This window comes from Manis javanica, chromosome 11 (genome assembly GCF_040802235.1).
Source record: "Manis javanica isolate MJ-LG chromosome 11, MJ_LKY, whole genome shotgun sequence".
NCBI classification, from domain to species: Eukaryota; Metazoa; Chordata; class Mammalia; order Pholidota; family Manidae; genus Manis; species Manis javanica.
In genome coordinates, this window is record NC_133166.1 from 10950784 (window position 1) to 10971246 (window position 20463).

The following is a 20463-nucleotide window of genomic DNA, read 5'->3' on the forward strand; positions in this document are numbered from 1 at the left end:
TAGTTTTACGGTTTTATTTTTGTGTATACATTTGCTTAATCACTGAATTTCTAGTCCAGGTTCAGGTAACTGAAGGGCTTTTATAAGTACTTTATATTGTCTAGACCCAAGGTATGCTGCAAACACAGTCTGAAGCAAAACAGGAAATACCATCCTTCTAAAGATAGGCTTAGAAATTCTGATCCAGTAAGTTAAGATGTTTCCTTTCTCTGGTAGCAGGGCTGAGTTATACCTGTAAGAAAACATGGAGACAGTTCACTAGAAAACATAGCTCTATGAAGTGGCAAACCTATGTACCATATATATTAACTTCAGAAGTCTTAAGAGAAAACTACTTTAGATAAAGTAATACTGTTCTCTTCAATGTCTGTTAGTCTCAAAAACTGTCCTTTTGTTTTCTTTATCCCTTTTTCCACTTCACCTCTGGAGGATCATACAGCATAGACTGCTTAATGTGAGGCCACCAGAGAGTAACAATTACTTTGGCTCAGAGCCAGACATTTTCTGAAGAATTTTCCTTTAGTGGAAGTACTCAAACTCTTAAGAACATTGAGCATATAATGTAGCTTTCATGCTAGGCATAGTACTACTTGGCTTTGTAGATGGCATACAATAGACAAATTAAGGACCTAACTACACACCCAAAAGGTACAGTGTGATAAATTGCTAGAATCAAATTCTTGAGAGTTATATTTGATTGTGTAAGGAAAAACAAGTCTTATTAACTCCTTCACATCAAAAAGGTAATGAGAAAATACCTGCTGTTTTAAGTTGTGCATTTTCTAGGTAATCATTTATATATTAAAATTTTTCTGATTATGAGAAAATCCTACCTGGCTGCTAGGCCACCATTCACAGGTAAAGCCAAGAAAATGGGGTACAGACCACCAAAAACAAGACCAACCAATCCACCCCGTGTTATGGTACAGGTTTCACAATTCAAATCACCTAGGAAATAAATTTGTAGAAATACATGACAGTCAAGTAGACTTCTAGATTCAACAAATGCACAGTTCCCTTAATGTATACAAATACTCAAATTTTCAGGCAGTAATACAACAAATGCAAATTTACAAAGCATATTAAAAGGTGTAATTGAACCTAAAATAGGAATAACTGAAAACCATCTTAGGAAAAACCTCTAGTTTTTCTGATCTTGAATAATCACAAATTCGCTGTGCTTTTCTCACTTTCTGCACCTGTATTAGTAAACCTGAGCTAGTATTTTTGTCTTTTAAGAAATTTCATCAATGGGATTTTCTTTTTTAACATTCTGTACTTGTTATATTTTTGCATTATATAGTTTGACTATTTTTGTAAAATTCTTTATTCAATCCCAAATTAGCATAAGGTACACGAAATACAGAAAACTAAGTAACTTAGGTTTTTCACTCTGGTCAGTTCATTGGACAGTAGGTTGCCCTGGATCATAAAAATTCTTTCCACACTGATTGTAGGGATTCAAGCAAAATAACCAATTTAAACAAATTTGGGGCAGCAGTTGGAAGAGAATTTAAATGGACTACCTCCCTCCCCACCACCACCTGTAGTAATAATACTTATATTTGAAGTTATTAATCAAAAAATTTTTCATGATTAGCTATGATCAGCACATAGAGTAAACTGCCAAAAGGTAATCATGTCTTTATATACTTGATAATTCTTGTATATTTACTGTTTTAAGAGATTTACAACATAAAGCATCTTATTCCCATACATTTCTTTCTCTCTTTAGGGAACGTCTCTAAAATATTTTTATAAACTAAGGCAGGCCACATTTTTTTCTTTTACAAGTTGCCAAATATTTCTTACTCTATGCACTGTGGGACAGTTAAAGTATTTAAAACTGCTTTTTACTTGTTTGGCAGACCATGCCACTATGAATTAATTGCCACTTTACATAGAGAGGCTAGCAAGTTTCAAATCTTACCCAAGCACTGACTACATTACAACATATAATAGCTACTTGATACTAATATTTAAGGATTAATGTAAGGTGCAAATTAATATATACCAAAACAAACTGTGGTGATAGTGATAGGAATTTACCTGTACTCAAAGGTAAACTCACAAAACCTTTGTATGACACATGCGCTGTCAAAAATGGGATCACTGCCATTGGTAAGCCAGCAGCTATACGAGCCTGTGTCACATTCAAGGTTCGTCGAAAAAGACTATTTGCTATTAGGCCACAGAGAGCAGCATTAAGTCCAATATATGTTGATCCGTGTTCAAGTAGATTTCTGAATGGGTGAGAAAAATAGTAACTTTTTTCTGTTCTGTGTGTGAGCTCTCCCAACAATTCAGGCATGTTACAGAACTTACCAGAATTTTAGGAATAACAAGATACATTTATCCCTTATAGCTCCATATGACATTGTTTTACACATAGATTTTTATTCTAAAACGCTTTGAATTTGATCAACACTGAAGGATACAGTGATACATTTAGATTTTGCTTAATGTATTTTGTGACTTTGCAAAGGATATTGGTATAGAAATTTCCCCCAACTATATAGCAGGGAAGAGCTTCTGAAGAGTCTGATTTGGATACCTCCCCACTGGGCTCCCATAATATACAGTACTTACTTGCCTAGCACAACACATTTTAAGGTGGTCCTATCTATAATTACCGATTTATATATCGGGCTTCTCTACTAGTCTGTAAACAACTTCGAAGACAATGGGCACAAAGATATATTCATCTTGGTTTCAGTAGCATCTGACACGGAGAGGGCGTTCAGTAGGTGGCGGTCACGCTTCCTTTCACTCTTCCCTGAAGCATCTGAGGCGGGACAGGGGTGTTGGAGGAGTACTGACATTTAAGGGAGACTATGCTAGATACTGCACAACAACCCACTGAAACACAGAAGAAGTAGTTGATATTTTGAGATAGTGGTTGAACTGGTTAAGCCAAGGTGAGTTTAAAATGTATGTTCGATGAATTCTTTAGTTTTGGAAGAAAATACCTAAATTAATGCTGGATAATGAAAATACTCCAGACTTCAGTCTACCACTTAACTTTTTTACCACCTACCTGCCTTGCCAACTCAACACAGGTGTCTCAAGACTCTTTAGTCAAACTAGCCATGCAATACCCTTTCTTCTAGGGTTGGCACTAAAACAGCTTTTTTAGGAATTTGTAATTAGGCTTCCTATGTTGTATAAGATACTACGTTTCTTACCTGTCACTTTGCAATTATAATAGTGGTTTCATTCAATCATTAAATACCTGCCACATGCAGCAGACTTGGTGCTGAAGGTACAAAAAATCTTCTAACTTATGTTTTCATAGTTTATTGCAGGATTAAAGACATGTAAACATGAGATGTAACAGAAGTCTATTAATATGGTTATAGCAGAACAAGAGGCAGTTTAGAAACTTACTGCATGTAAGATCATAATGTAAAGAGTGATAAGAGCCTAGAGAATCTACTAAACAACAGCAGAAAACACATGAATGAAAGATACTTCTGTAAGTGTTAAGGGAATGGGAAACTTAGGCACTTCCTTTAAAATACTTATTTTATCTTAAACCTATGAAATATACATCAAGTTCATTTTAGTCATAGGAATCAATCTCAGGTAAGTTGCCCACATATATCTTATATTAACATAAATTAAAATTATGTAATTATCCATTATAATTACATGTTGATATATTGTTAAATATTAACAATACGTAAATAAAACAAGGAATGCAACTAGAATCTGAATAGCAAAGTTTGCTGTCTCCCACCCAGATTTTAAATTTCTATGGCTTGTAATCAATTTTTAGTTAATGATTCAGTAAGTAGAAACTTATTATCTAGCAGCCCCTTTGCTAGTCAGTGTTCCAAAAAAGTACCTATACACTAAGAACTCATGACTTTTTGGCATGACATAAACACAAAATAACTAGACATGAATGAAACATGAAATATGAGATCAATTGTAACAAGTGGCAATGAAATACATGGTACAAGAAATTATTTTGTACATCAGAAAGTGAAGTTTTTGATACTAAAATTTCATATACCTAAGAATTTAAAAAATAACTATTAAATGGATCTAACATAATACAAGAAGGGATGCATTAGGAGAACCAGGATAGATAAAATAGGAACAGGAAAAATGAACAAAGCAAAGATGAGGAAATGCTGTCATCTGCCCTGTTGAGGTGCTTATTACTTCCAACCTAAAGCTTGCTCTGCAGTTCTAGCTTACTTTGCCATTGCTTCTTTCTAATTTGGTGAAAGTCCCAACGCCAGAGCCTGCTTATTTTTTTAAAGCTACTACTATCTGCGTTATTCTTTGTGTCGGTCTTTCTGGCTCTCCCCACCTTGCTGGACTGGGAATGTGGACACAGGCTCTTTTTTGCTTGAAAAGTTTTTTTGTAATCCCAGGAAAACAACAAAGGATGTACAGTATGTGGGTGGTTAGGGCAAAGGGGAGTAGGATATACAGTTTATGAAGTCTCACCAAGTTCTTATTACTGCCCTTGGTTTATAGGTTTTCCCTTGTTGACATACAGTGAGATAACACTTCCAAAAAGTATTTGAAGTCCATTTTTCATTTCAGGCAACCACCCTACTGTCTACTCACTAGGATTACTATGCCAGTATTTCTATTGGTGGTCTTATTTTTCTCTCCTACTTTACATCTGTTTGCCAAAAAGCAATGGAATGTTCTTTAGAAATGTTAACTGGATCATATCATTCCTTACTTAAAACTCTGTTCCTTCAACTTTATGCCTACTTCCGCTGTATTTCAGTAACATTAATTAAACATGACAAACTGTCATCCTGTGGCCTAGGCACATGCCATCTCCTCTGCGTGAGATACTGTCCCTCCCTCTTCCACAGGCTGGCTCCTTTTTAGTCTTAGATTTACAGTTTAAATGGACGGGTTCTTGCCAAGGTCTAAGAACATTTTGTGGAAGTGCACTGTAGTTCACTCAGTATTGTCTTCAAAGTTCAGTATGGTTCCTACTTAACCTTTTTCTATTTAATAGTATCTTAAGGATCTTTTAGTCATGAGCCCATTTCTCTGACATTCCTTTGTCTAGCTATGTATGTTACATGGCACTCTTTTAGACTGGTGAGCATAGTGAAAGAAGACAATTTAAAAGCTATTTTAACGTTTGCTATTTAAATGAGTCTAAATATTTCCATTTGATTATAAGCTAAATGCAAAAACTGGGAACTGTATTAGAAATGTCCAAAGAAATAAGTTCCTATCCTTGACTTAAAGCAAAATGGCTTATCTCTCTAAGTCTTGGGTTTCTCATCAAGGCAAGAAAAATAACTCAGTTTTCTTCTGACATTTTATGTTATTTCAAACCAAATAAATTTGAGATAATGAACCAATGATAAAAACTACACATGGTTCAAGACATTTTTAAATTAAGATATTTTTAACTTTTAAATCTTACCTGTCTGCTTCTGGAAGTTGGTTAATTTTTCTGGCTATGATATTGAAAATTAAGTTTTCTTTGACAGCATCTGGTTCATGATTTTCCATCTTGAGCCTTAAAAAATTTAAGTATCATTTTTGAATAATGTATATCTTTAGAAAAACAACAAAAGGGCTTATAAAAATCCTGATGACCATAAATATTTAATTTTAAAAGAATTAGCTATGGCTTGAATTTATAATTTGAAAAAATCAATGCATATGTACATATTAAAAGAAATTCTAAGTGAATTAGAAACAAAAGCACAAGAAGCGAAACAGACTAGGAAATATGGAATACCTTTATAACCCTTAAAAATATTAATTTGCAATAGCACTAAATATAAGACATAAAAAACTAACATTAATTCAAATAACTTGTGTTCATCAGCAGAGAGAAATGTTTGCAGTATAACTGACAAAGGAGGAGTTAGTACCCAGAATATACAAAGAAGAACAAATAAACAAGACAAGGGCAAGCAACCCAGTAGAAAAATTGACCAAAAGTTTGAACAGGCACTTCACAATAAACAGCCAGTAAACAGAGAAACATGCTTACCCTCACTATCATCAGGGAAATAGAAATTAAAACCAGTTTTAAGAGATACAAATATGTACCTAGGTTAGCTACAATAAAAACCTGACAATTTCAATCATACTGGCAAGATGGGGGTGGGGGTGGGGTTACCAAAACTCACCTGCTGCGGGTGCAAGCATAAACTACCCAATTTGGGTGTACCACTGTGGGAAAGACACCGATATACCAGCAATTTCACTTAAAGGTATACTCTCTAGCATAAGTCAGCAAACTTCTCTCAAGGGCCAGATAGTATTTTAGGCTTTGCGGGTCATATATGGTCTTTCTCGAATATATTTTTTCTTTTTTTAAATAACTTTAAAAAATATAAAACCCCTTTTAGCTGGCTGGCCATTCAGAAAAAAGTGTTAGGCTCCATCTAGTCCATAGAGTAGTTTATTGACTGCTGCACTAATTGGGATGAATGTCAGAGTAGGGAGATGGTGAATGATGAATTTAGCCTGAAGACTTAGCTCATTAAACAAGATTTCAGGGTAGCAGAGTTAAGCAAAATTTCAGAAATAACAGCAAAGGACAACATGGTTTTATGATACTAGATTGTCTTGGTTCATTATCAGACATTTCGGTACAAGATTAATTTACAACAGTAACAAACATTTACTGGGTATCTGTTAGATAAAAGATCACTTGGGAAATGGTGACTGCACTGAAATTTGATATTTGTAGACTTAAAATCACTAAGTACAGAGCTGGCTTTGAAATTTAAGTCTAGGTTTTCTGGATTCAAATTTTTTGTGGGCATTCATTACAATAACATAGACACAATCTCTGCTCTACAGGAGCTTTGAATTGTTTTGGAAGTGTGTGGAGAGAGATGTTACAAATTAAGTATAAAGCGTACAGTGTGTGTGTCTGAAATAAATTATTTCCTCAGAAAATCTGGCCTAATGCTCTCATTAGTTTTCTGTTCTATGCTCTGCGTATCGGTGAGGTTCCGAGGTCTGTGAGGAGCCATTTCTAAGGTGTAGCAATCGAACGTCACCCTTAATTCGGTAGAAGTTATGACCCGGCAGGCCGCAGTAGGCTATTGTGTTCTCGTTATTAGTACTAAACTTCTATCAAAGACAATGCCACTTTTAAATTCTACAAGCATTTCAAAAGGCTTCTGCATTAGCTACCTGCTGTCACTCAGGATGGCTCCCAGACAGGCCATGCGTAAAGTGGGGCCTCTGAAAATTGTTAGGCCAAAGTGACCCTGAAAATTGGCAGTAAACCCGGTATTAAATTCGAACGCAGACATTAACTTTTCCTACGGGCTTAATTTAACTATATGGTCTTCTGGGGTGGAAAGTGAAGAGGCGGTCAGTGCCGTCTCCCCCTCTCGCCCCGACCCAGTCCCGGGATCTCCTCCTCGCGCCGTCGGTGCGCAGTCTGTCCCCGCGCTGTGCTTCTCCCGATACCCGGGCGTTTACCGCATCCCTTCCCGGAGCGCCGGTACCTTACGAGCTCTTCAGAGCGGCCGGGGCCGCCTCCGTTCTTTCCGAGCCACGCTGGTGTCACTGCAGCCTCCGCTCGACTTGCCCGGGCGCAGCCATTTTCGGCTGACACGTGACGCAGCAGTCGGGGGCGCGGCCGACTCCTCGGAGCGGCTTCCCGCCGTGGGCGGTGCTGCGCGCCGAGCGGACGGGCTCGGGAGCGCGGGGCCCACGCCTTACAACCGACCGCCGCCTCCCAGGGGTGATCCTGGAAATCGTGAATTCTCGAGGTGAAAGTTGAGTGACCCTAAACATGTCCTTTCCCCGAAAACCTACCTTGGGCGGATTATTTGACTTCCTGACTACTACAGCCCACCCCAGGGCATATAGAAAACTGCACAGCCCTTGGCACACGGTGGGTGTTCAGTTAAAAAGTCGAAAAGGAGCTGAGGTATCTTTGCTCCATCATTTCCTGTTCACCCTGGGATCTCTAGCTCCCTGTGCCATGATGCGATCTGGCTGATTGCACCCCCATAACCTGAGTATCTCAAGAGCAAGCAGGACTTCTTTCTGAGGATTCCTGGTACCCTGGAATTCCTGGCACTGTCGAGTACTGTTTATAAGTGGGTGGATGTGGCGAAAGAAAAACTGCTTCCCGAGTGTGCCGAGTGGCTCCAGCAGTCAGGACAATTGAGAACCGAAGTCTTGAACCAGGCCTCTGAAGACCTGTGTCTCAGTTCTCATCCTCATGAAGAATGTACATGCTGCTCTTGTGCCAAGTGTTCTAAAACGCCAATTAGCAAAAGTTGGTTGATAGCATTGTTTGAGACTTCTTTAGTCTTTCTGACTTTCTATAAAGTTGTGTTTTCAATTATTAAGAGATTATTGAAATCTTTACCTATTATGGGAATTTCTCCCCTTTTGGAAAGTTCTGACAGCTCTTCTTGCTTCATATATTTTGAAGCTCCATTATTATATGTATAAACATTTAGGATGAATTGATCCCTGAATGATTAAGAAATAGCTTTCTTAATCCTTTGTAATATTTTTTACTTTGCAATTTACTTTAATATTAATATAGCCACTCTAACAACTTGCTTTTGATTAATGTTACCATAATGTAGCTTTTCTCATCCTTTTGCTTTTAACCTGTTTGTGTTTTTATATTTAATGCAGGCTTCTTGTAGACAGTAGATGACTGGATTTTGGTTTTTATCTAAACTGACAATTTCTGACTTCCAGTGAAGTGTTTAGGCCATTTATATTTAATATGATTTTTATATTCTAGGGTTTAAATCTATCATCTTGCTATTTGTTTTCTATTTGTCCCATCTGTTCTACATTCCCCTTTTTCTTCTGATTTATTATTATTTTTTGGACTAGTTGAATATTTTTTATTCCACTTTATTACTGTGTTGGCCTATTAGCTATAATTCTTTTAAAAAATTGAAATGTTGTGTTAGCATGTACTCTACATCTGTATTAAGTTTCCTTAGGCCACTGTAAGAAAGACCACAAATAGAGTGGCTTAAAACAAATTTAATCACTCAATGTTTTGGAGGCTAGAAGTCTGAAATCAATAATGGCAGGGTTTGTTCCTATTGGTAGTGCTGAAGAACAATCTGTTCCATGCTTCTCTGCTAGCTTCTGGTGGTGGCTGGCAATCCTTGGTGTTTCTTAGCTCTAGACACACTGCTCCAGTCTGTTTCTATCTTCATATGGTGTTTACCCATGTCTTTGTGGCTTCATATGGCCATTTTCCTTCTGGGTGTGTCTGTGTACCTAAATTTCTCTTGTCTTACAGGACACCAGTCATTTGTTAAGGGTTTACTCTAATCCATATACCTCATCTTAACTTGATTACATTTGCAAAGACCCTATTTCTTCATAAAAGCATACTTATAGGTACTAGAGATTAGAATTTGAAAATACATTTTGGAATATGTTTTCACAGTTCAACCCACAATAACTTCTTTAACTTAACACAATCTTCTTTCAAGTAATACTATACCACTTTACATATAATGTAAGAATATTACAACAGTATACTTTCATTTCTTCTCAGTCTTTGTATTATTGTTATCATACATTTATTTATGTGTATGTTATAAACCACACAATACATAGTCATTTTTTTATTTCAGTAGTTGTCATTGAAAGAATTTTTAAAAATAAGAGAATTTATGTTTATCCACATATGTCATGTCTAGTCCTCTTATTTTGTAGTAGATCCATCTGGTATCACTTTTTTCTACCTGAAGTATTCTCCTTAATGTTTATTAGAATGTGAATTATCTGGTGGTGAATTTATTCACATTCTGCAAGTCTAAAACTTACTAGGCTTAGTTTTTAAAATCCTGGTAAAATCATTGTTCTCCATGTTAACCATTTCTAAGTGTATACGTTCAATAGTGTTAACTATATTTACATTGTTATACAACAGATCTCTAGAATGTTTTCATCTTACAACACTAAAACTCTATGCCCACTAAATTAAGCACTTGTTGAAATATTTTCATTTGTATGTCTGTCTTGTTTCACTTAGCATAATGCCTTCAAGGTCCATCTGTGTTGTTACATATAACAGGGTTTTCTTCTTTCTTATGACTGAGTAATATTACTCTATACATATCTGTGTCTATGTATAACACATCATTGTATCATATTATTCCAATTATCCAAGCATAATATTATATGCAACATCATAATATTATAAATTACATATATATATATATATATACTATATATAATATCTTGGTTGTGAATAATGCTGTAGTAAACACAGGGTACAGATTTTCAATATCATGTTTCATTTCCTTTGGCTATGTATTCAGAAGTGGGATTGCTGGATAATATTGTTATTGCGGTTATCTTTTTAATTTTTTGAGGAAACTCCATATTTTCCTTAGTGGTTGTACCAATTTACATTTCCACCAACAGTGCACAAAGATGCCCTTTTCTCCACATCCTCACCAGTACTTATTATTTCTTTTCTTTTTCAGGTTAGATACTATAATAGGTGTGTGGTGATATCTCACTGTGGTTTTGATTTGCATTTACCTAATTATTAATGATGTCAAGCATATTTTCATGTACCTGTTGGCCTTTGTATGTCTTCTTGGGAAAAAATATCCATTCAGATCCTCTGCCCATTTTAATCATATATATATATATGTTTTTCTGCTATTGAGTTGTATGAATTCCTCATACTCATACATTTTTGGGTACTTATCAGGTATATGGTTTGCAAATATTTTCTCTCATTCAGTAGGTTGTTTTTTCCTTTTGTTGATCTTTTCCATTTTGATACAGAAGCTTTTTACTTTGATGTAGTCCTACTTATTTATTTTGTTCTTTTTGCCTTTGCTCTTAGTATCAAATCTAGAAAATCATTATCCAGACTAATGTCGTGGAGTTTACTCCCTGTGTTTTCTTCTAGAAGTATTAGGGCTTCAGGTCTTAAATTTAAGTCTTCAATACATTTTGAATTGATTTTTGTATATAGTATGAGATAGGGGTTAGGTTTTCCCTTTTGCATCTGGCTGTCCATGTCTCATGAGGATATCAATCTAATCTATTAGCCCAGCTTGTTTTCCTGGTTGTTTCTGAAACCTTTGTGATTATCCAAGTCATGTTTTTTGTTCTTAGTGGTTCTCAGCACTTGAGGGTGTGGCAAGATCAATCAGTGTCCCAAAGGGGAGGATCTCAGCCAGCACCTGAGTGCAGGTTCATTGGAAGCTGGTTCTTCAGGCAGAAGATGGGCAAATACGTAGTTTAATCACTTGTAGGGAGTAAGTGGTAGTTTAGAGTTTTTGCCTACTCCTTCTTCATTGGGCTAGAGTCATAAAAAGGGTAGGGGGAGTGAAAGGAGGTCAGAGGATTAAAGACGGCATCATGAGAGGTGAGACAGAGGCTGCCTCCTAAAACCACATATAATATGAAAATAAAATTAATACAACTAATCCTGAAAGAGCAACAGGAAAGAGTACTACCCCAAACTGCATACACCTGGAGAAAAGAATAAACCTCACAGAACAGAGTAATGTACCAAAGCCATGGCCCTGGGAGACCCAAGCCCTTCCCCCACCTCAGCTCACCGGCAGGAGGAAGAGAAACAGAGCAGGGAGGGAATGGAGGCCTGGGACTGCTGAATACCTAACTCTGGAGATCTGCTCAGGCAAACCTACATTTCATGGTGCTTGCATGGTACTCTTGTGACTAGGGGGTTGGAAAGCTAAGACAGGCAGAATTCCTGGAGAGACTGAGATTCCAGCCACTTGTGGAAAGCAGGGATCTATATATGGCTGCTCTGGGACAAAAGAAAGGCAGTAAGTCTGAGAGACGTCCTAACAGAAAGAGGACTGCTACAGGTGCAAGGATTGCACAGAGCTTACTGCTCAGGAGAAAGGACAGGTAGACAAAATTGTCCAGGTGCACTCTGCCCAGCAAGTTGGGATCTTTCACAATCTTCAGGCGCTACAGCTCCTGGCTGACTACATAGCTCTAAGGACCCCCTCCACGATACACAGCCTACTGCATGTTTCTCCCGGCCAGCCCCACCTGGCTTGCAAACTGGCAAACCCTACCCTGGCATTAGGCCAGCCAGAGGAAAGACCTGTCTACAGCAACAACAAATGCAAAGCATAGAGGCTTATACCTGTGTGCTCGGCGCAGTGGCTCAGGCAGTGCAGACAGGCATAGCAGCCGGGAAGCAGGAAACAGCTTTTTCCTCCCCTTAGGTACCAATACTGCTCCCCTGTGACCCCAGACATTGCTTCAGGGGCTGAGCAGCTCCAGAGAGTAGAGCTGTAGGCACTAGAGGGTGCCATATGCAACTATAAAATGCCAAAGGAACCTGGTTTAAAGTAAAATTATGAATACAACTCCTGAGAAAGATTTAAATGACATCAACCTCATGAATCTTCCTGAAAGGGATTTCAAAATAAAAATCATTAACATGCTCATGGAGGTACAGAAAAATATTCAAGAACTCAGGAATGAATTCCAGTCAGAGATCCAATCATTGAAAAGCACAATGGAGGGTATTAAAAGCAGATTAGATATGGTGGAGGAGATGATAAATGAAATAGAAACTAGAGAGGAGGAATACAAAGAAGCTGAGGCACAGAGAGAAAAATGGATCTCTAAGAATGCAAGAATATTGAGAGAACTGGGGGAACCAATCCAAATGGAACAATATTCACATTATAGGGATACCAGAAGAAGTGAGAGAAAAAGGGATAGAAAGTGTCTTTGAGGAAGTAATTGCTGAAAACTTCCCCAATTTGGGGAAGGAGATACTCTCTCAGGCCATGGAGCTGCACAGATCTTCCAACATAAGGGACCCAAGGAAGACAACACCAAGACATATAATAATTAAAATGGCAAAGATCAAGGATAAGAACAGACTATTAAAAGCAGCCAGAGAGAGAAATAAGATCACATACAAAGGAAAACTCATCAGGCTATCATCAGACTTCTCAGCAGAAACCTTACATGCCAGAAGGGAGTGGCATGATGTATTTAATGCAATGAAGCAGAAGGGCCTCAAACCAAGATTACTTTATCTAGCAAGATTATCATTAAAATTTGAAGGAGGGCTAAACAATTTCCAGATAAGCAAAAGCTGAGAGAATTTACCTACCACAAACTGTCTCTACAGTGTATTTTTGAGGGACTGCTATAGATGGAAGTGTTCCTAAGGTTTAACAGCTGTCACCAGAGGTAGTAAAACCACAGTAAAGAAAGTAGAACAGGTAATTACTAAGCAAATGCAAAATTAAATTAACTATCCCCAAAGTCAATCAAGGGATAGACAAAGAATACAGAATATGATACCTAATATATAAAGAATGAAGGAGGAAGAAAAAGGAGGAGAAAAAAAGAACCTTTAGATTGTGTTTGTAATAGCATATTAAGAGAGTTAAGTTAGACTCTTAGATAGTGAGGGAGTTATCCTTGAACCTTTGATAACCATAAATCTAAAGCCTGCAATGGCAATAAGTACATACCTATCAATAATCACCCTAAATGTAAATAGTCTAAAAGCACCAATCAAAAGACATAGAGTCACTGAATGGATAAAAAATAAAGACCCATCTTATAGGGGGTTAAGTTAGACTGTCATTTCCTACAAGAGACTCACTTTAAACCCAAAGACAGACACAGACTAAAAGTGAAGGGATGGAAAAAGATATTTCATGCAACTAATAGGGAGAAAAAAGCAGGAGTTGCAGTACTTGTATCAGACAAAATAAACTTCAAAACAAAGAAAGTGACAAGGGACAAAGAAGGACATTACTTAATGATAAAGGGGTCAATCCAACAAGAAGATATAACCGCTATAAATATCTATGCACCCAACAAAGGTGCACCTACATATGAAAAAAATACTAACAGAATTAAAGGGGAAATAGAATGCAATGCATTCATTCTAGGAGACTTCAACACTCCAGTCACTCTGAAGGACAGATCAACCAGACAGAAAATAAGTAAGGACACAGAGGCACTGAACAACACATTAGGACAGATGGACCTAACAGACATCTACAGAACTCTTCACCCAAAAGCAGCAGAATACACATTCTTCTCAAGTGCACATGGAACATCTTCAAGAATAGGTCATATACCAGGCCACAAAAAGAGCCTTGGTAAATTCAAAAAGATTGAAATTGTACCAACCAGTTTCTTAGATCACAAAGGTATGAAACAAGAAATAAATTATCAAAGAAAATGAAAAATCCCAGAAACACATGGAGGCTTCACAACATAATCCTAAATACCAATGGATCAATGACCAAATAAAAACAGAGATCAAGCAATACATGGAGACAAATGAAAACAATAACTCAACACCACAAAATCTGTGGGATGCAGCAAAGGCCACGCTAAGAGGAAAGTATATTGCAATACAGGCCTACCTCAGGAAAGAAGAACAATCCCATATGAGCAGTCTAAACTCACAATTAATGAAATTAGAAAAAGAAGAACAAATGAGGCCCAAAGTCAGTAGGCGGAGGGACATAATAAAGATTAGAGCAGAAATAAATAAAATTGAGAAGAATAAAACAATAGAAAGAATCAATGAAAACAAGAGCTGATTCTTCAAGAAAATAAATAAAATAGATGACCCCCTAGCCAGACTTATCAAGACAAAAAGAGAGTCTATTCACATAAACAGAATCAGAAACAAGAAAGGGAAAATCACTACAGACACCACAGAAATACAAAGAATTATTAGATAATACTGTGAAAAATTATATGCTAACAAACTGGATAACTTAGAAGAAGTATACAACTTTCTAGAAAAATACAACCTTCCCAGGCTGACCCAGAAAGAAACAGAAAATCTGAACAGACCAATTATCAGATACAAAATTGAATCAGTAGTCAAAAACCTACTTAAGAACAAAACACCTGTACCAGATGGCTACACTGCTGAATTTTATCAAACATTCAGTGAAGACCTAATACCCATCCTGTTTAAAGATTTCCAAAGAGTAGAAGAAGACAGAATACTTCCAAACTCATTCTATGAGGCAGCATAACTCTAATACCAAAACCAGGGAAAGACACCACAAAAAAAGAAAATTACAGACCAATATCCCTGATGAACATACATGCAAAAATACTCAACAAAATATTAGCAAACTGAATTCAAAAATGCATCAGAAAGATCACCCATCATGATCAAGTAGGATTTATTCCAGGGATGCAAGGACTGTACAATATTCAAAAATCCATCAACATCATCCACCACATCTACGAAAGGAGGAGAAAAACCACATGATCATCTCCATAGATGCTAAAAAAGCATTAACAAAATTCAACATCCATTCATGATAAAAACTCTCAACAAAATGGGTATAGAGGGCAAGTACCTCAACATAATAAAGGCCATATATGATAAACCCAAAGCCAACATCATACTTAACAGCGAGAAGCTGAAAGCTTTTCCTTTAAGATTGGGAGCAAGACAAGGATGCCCACTTTCCCTACTTCTATTCAACAGAGTACTGGAGGTCTTAGCCATGGCAATCAGACAACAAAAAGAAATAAAAGGCATCCAGACTGTCAAGGAAGAAGTTAAACTGTCTCTGTTTGCAGATGACATGATATTGTACATAAAAAACTCTAAAAAATTTGCTCCAAAACTACTAGATCTAGTATCTTAATTCAGCAAAGTTGCAGGATACAGAATTAATATGCAGAAGTCTGTGGCATTCCTATACACTAACAATCAACCATAAGAAAAGAAATCAGGAAAACAATTCCATTCACAGTGGCATCAAAAAGAATAAAATACCTAGGAATAAACTTAACCAAGGAAGTGAAAGATCTATAGTCTGAAAACTACAAGACACTCATGAGAGAAATTAAAGAAGATACCAATAAATGGAAATATATCCCATGCTCATGGATAGGAAGATTTAATATTGTCAAAATTACCATCCTGCCTAAAGCAGTCTACAGATTCAATGCAATTCCTATCAAAATACCAACAGCATTCTTCAACAAACTAGAGCAAATCATTCTAAAATTTATATGAAACCAAAAAAGACCCCGAATAGCCAAAGCAATCCTGAGAAGGAAGAATAAAGCTGGGGAGATTATGCTCCCCAACTTCAAGCTCTACTACAAAGTCTACAGTAATCAAGACAATTTGGTATTGGCGCAAGAACAGACCTATAGACCAGGGGAAGAGACTAGAGAGCCCTGATATAAACCCAACCATATATGGTCAATTAATATGTGATAATGGAGCCGTGGACATACAATGGGGGAAATGACAGCCTCCTTAACAGCTGGTGTTGGCAAAACCGGGCAGCTACATGCAAGAGAATGAAACTGGATTATTGTTTTACCCCATACACAAAAGTAAACTTGAAATGGATCAAAGACCTAAATGTAAGTCATGAAACCATAAAACTCTTAGAAGACAACATAGGCAAACATATCCTGAATATAAGCATGAGCAACTTCTTCCTGAACACATCTCCTCGAGCAAGGGAAACAAAAGCAAAAATGAACTCATGGGACTACATCAAACTAAAAAGTTTCTGTACGGCAAAGGACAACATCAACAGAAAAAAATGGCATCCTACAGTATGGGAGAATATATTTGTAAATGACATATCCGACACGGGGTTAACATCCAAAATATATAAATAACTCATACACTTCAACACCCAAAAAGCAAATAACCCAAGTAAAAAATGGGCAGAGGATATGAAGAGACCCTTCTCCAAAGAAGAAATTCAGATGGTCAACAGACACATGAAAAGATGCTCCACATCACTAATCATCAGGGAAATGCAAATTAAAACCACAATGAGATATTACCTCACACCAGGAGTGATGACCAGCATCGAAAAGACTATGAACAACAAATGCTGGTGAGGATGCGGAGAAAGGGGGACCCTCCTACACCGCTGGTGGGAATGTAAGCTAGTTCAACCATTGTGGAAAGCAATATGGAGGTTCCTCAAAAAACTAAAAATAGAAATACCGTTTGACCCGGGCATCCCACTCCTTGGAATTTACCCAAAGAATACAACTTCTCAGATTCAAAAAGACATATGCACCCCTATGTTTATCACAGCACCTTTTACAATAACCAAGATATGGAAGCAACCTAAGTGTCCATCAGTTGATGAATGGATAAAGAAGATGTGGTACATACACACAATGGAATACTATTCAGGCATAAGAAAGAATCAAATCCTATCATTTACAAACAACATCGATGGAGCTGGAGGATATTATGCTCAGTGAAATAAGCCAGGTGGAGAAAGACAAGTGCCAAATGATTTCCCTCATTTGTGGAGTATAAGAACAAAGAAAAACTGAAGGAACAAAATAGCAGCAGACTCAGAGCTCCAAGAAAGGACTAGTGATTACCAAAGGGGAGGGGTGGGGAGGGAGGGAGAAGGGGATTCAGGGGTATTATGTTTGGTACACATGGTGTGGGGGATCACAGGGAGAACAGTGTAGCACAGAGAAGGCAAACAGTGAATCTGTGGCGTCTTGCTGCACTGATAGACAGTGACTGCATTGGGGTATGGGTGGGGACTTGATAATATGGGTAAATGTAGTAACCGCATTGTTTTTTCATGTGAAACCTTCATAAAAATGTATACAATAATACCTTAATAAAAATCAAAGGGTAGGGGCTGCTTTTGAGGCTGTTAATAAGTTATTTGTTTATTGCAATCCTGTGGGACCACTGAATATAACTGCACCCATTGGTTATCAGAGCCAGGAGATCTGAGGACTTGCCCCTTCAGGGCAACCACAAAAGCTAGGGTGCAGTTATGTGTATTAACTCCTTTCAGGGATGTACTGGTAACTTGGAGGGGCCTCAAGAATGTAGGTGTCTGCTGGTTCGTTGTGGTAGGGAGAGGATTTCAATTAGCCTGTTGGGAAGTGTTAAATCAGAATTCTGACCTTCAGGCAGCATCTTTTAAAGTGTGCATATAGACCCCATTCAGAGAAAACTGGGAGGGGGGCATTTTTTCCTTCCTCCCTCTGTGTTGAGCCCTGGGAAGATAGTCACCGCAAGTGCCCCTGGCAGTTAACGTTTTTTTTGTTTGCTGTAGTCTAGTGGGCCTCATGGATGTCAGGCTTGCTGGCTTTCAAAGGTTAGGTGTTTTGGGGCCTGTCCCTCAGGTGAATGTCTTAAATGTTGGGGTAGTAGACCTTGGTTCCAAACCCTTTCTTCCTCAGGGATAAGTTGGGAGTTCCGTCCTGATTAAATGTTGGCTGTGTTCAGAGTGGGATTGCTGAGAGTGTGTATTAGTCTTTCCTGTCCATTTGGTACAGGTCTTTTCTCATTTGCCTGATGGGTAGGAGTCACTCAGCTAGTTTCTGGATTTCTTTCAGAGGGAATTACTCGCTGTAGGTTTAGTGCGTCTGTGAGCGGAGATTAGTTTAAGAGCCTCCTACATTGCCACCTTGGACTGGAACTTCTTAAATCTGTGGTTTTAGAGTCTTCATGAAATTTGGAAAACTTTCAGATATTAGTATTTCAAAAATCTTTTCCTGTTCAACTGCTCTTTAGATGACTTCAGTTATGGGTATATAAGGGTACTCACTAATACTGTTAATTATTTTTCAGTCTTATTTTTAAGTTTATATTACTATATCCTCAAGTTCATTAATCTTTTCTTCTACTGTGTCTAATTTTGTGGAGACTTGGAGTGTGGGTCTTTGGTACTTTAGTGAAGCTGGTGAGGTTCAGTACTACCAAGATTCAATTATTCATGTTTATTTAGTGTTTATTAGTGTTAGAGTAAGTGTCTTTGTAAGGATGGGATGGTGAAGATATGGGTTATGTATCTTTGGAATAATTTTTTTAATGAGGCTTAGGAAGGAATTTTTCATAGAAAAAAATTCTATGGAATGCAGCCACATCTATAAAATAGGATTTCTTCATTAGTAGATTACTGCTTAAATTTGGGAATTCAAATAGTGAATAGTTTACACAATACAATAAAGTTATTATAAAAGCATGGAGAAAATCAGTACAATACAGTGTACTGCATGCAACACAAAGTGATGCAATACAGTATAAAAGCAGGGGAAAAATCACATGGTTCAGACAGTTGGAGAAAACTGAGGAGAAAGGGTAAGAGAGAAGGTAAATTTTCATAGGGATCATATCTTAGTTGCTGTTATACAACCATCAGGGGAAAAAATGCAAACATGTTTATTGAGCACCTCCTGTGCATGCCAGGTATGTTTTGGCATGATTCCATGTACTTTATAACATCACTACAAAGCAGTTAATAGAATGTTTTTTTTTTGAGAGGGCATCTCTCATATTTATTGATCAAATGGTTGTTAACAACAATAAAATTCTGTATAGGGGAGTCAATGCTCAATGCACAATCATTAATCCACCCCAAGCCTAATTTTCATCAGTGTCCAATCTTCTGAAGCATAACGAACAAGTTCTTACATGGTGAACAAGTTCTTACATAGTGAATAAGTTCTTACATGGTGAACAGTACAAGGGCAGTCATCACAGAAACTTTCGGTTTTGATCACGCATTATGAACTATAAACAATCAGGTCAAATATGAATATTCGTTTGATTTTTATACTTGATTTATATGTGGATCCCACATTTCTCCCTTTATTATTATTATTATTATTATTTTTAATAAACTGCTGAAGTGGTAGGTAGATACAAGATAAAGGAAGAAAACATAGTTTAGTGTTGTAAGAGAGCAATTGTAGATGATCAGGTGTGTGCCTGTAGACTATGTGCTAATCCGAGCTAGGCAAGGGCAATAAAACATTCATGGATGCAGAAGCTTTCTCTCAACACAGGGGTGGTGGTGAGGTTCTAAGCTTCACCACTGTTGTTCCCCAATTTCTCACCTGATGGCCCCCCTGTGACTGTGCCTGTCTTAGGTTGTTCCTCCCTTGAGGAACTTACCCGTCTCTGGCTAACCAGTCATCTTCCGGGGCCATACAGGGAAATGTAAAGTTGGTAAGTGAGAGAGAGGCCATATTGTTTGAAAAGGTTAGCTTTTTACTTCTTTGCAGATTTATGGCCTGTGGCTTCTATGCCCAGCATTTGTCTTGAGGTATCTTTTAATAGTATGTTTAAAGAGAAATACAGTCAGAAAGGTTAGGTAACTTGTCCACTGTATGGTATACAGTCCTTCACACACTAGGTCTTGAATCAATATTCATTGAATAAATGAATACATGTGTGTTAAATTCAAAGATATTTTATGAATTTTCTTTGCTGTGCTTCAGCAAATCTTTTAGAAAACTGCCTAACTCATAACTACAGGCAGGCTAAGGAAAGGACTATGATAGTTGGTATGCAGTGATTACAACAATAACAATAATTGCAGTAACACATATGGACATCTTGTGAGTTGGTCATTATTTTGATTTACATGTATCAACTCATTTAATCCTGACAACACCATGAGATAAGTAAAATCTTTATTCTTTTTATTATAGATGAGAAAACTGAGGTGCAGAGAGGTAAAATAGTTG

General features: G+C 37.3%; 1 protein-coding gene across 1 annotated transcript; it reads right to left on the minus strand.

Annotated features, from left to right (window-relative positions):
- TMEM126A (transmembrane protein 126A) lies at positions 1 to 7629 on the minus strand. Its single transcript, XM_017661960.3, has 5 exons — positions 7470 to 7629; positions 5414 to 5509; positions 2050 to 2243; positions 834 to 948; positions 1 to 232 (listed from the first exon to the last, which is right to left on the minus strand). Exons 2-5 carry the CDS (start codon positions 5500 to 5502, stop codon positions 40 to 42), a joined length of 591 nt encoding a protein of 196 aa, XP_017517449.1. The 5' UTR covers positions 5503 to 5509; positions 7470 to 7629; the 3' UTR covers positions 1 to 39.
- Between the last annotated feature and the right edge of the window lie 12834 nt (positions 7630 to 20463).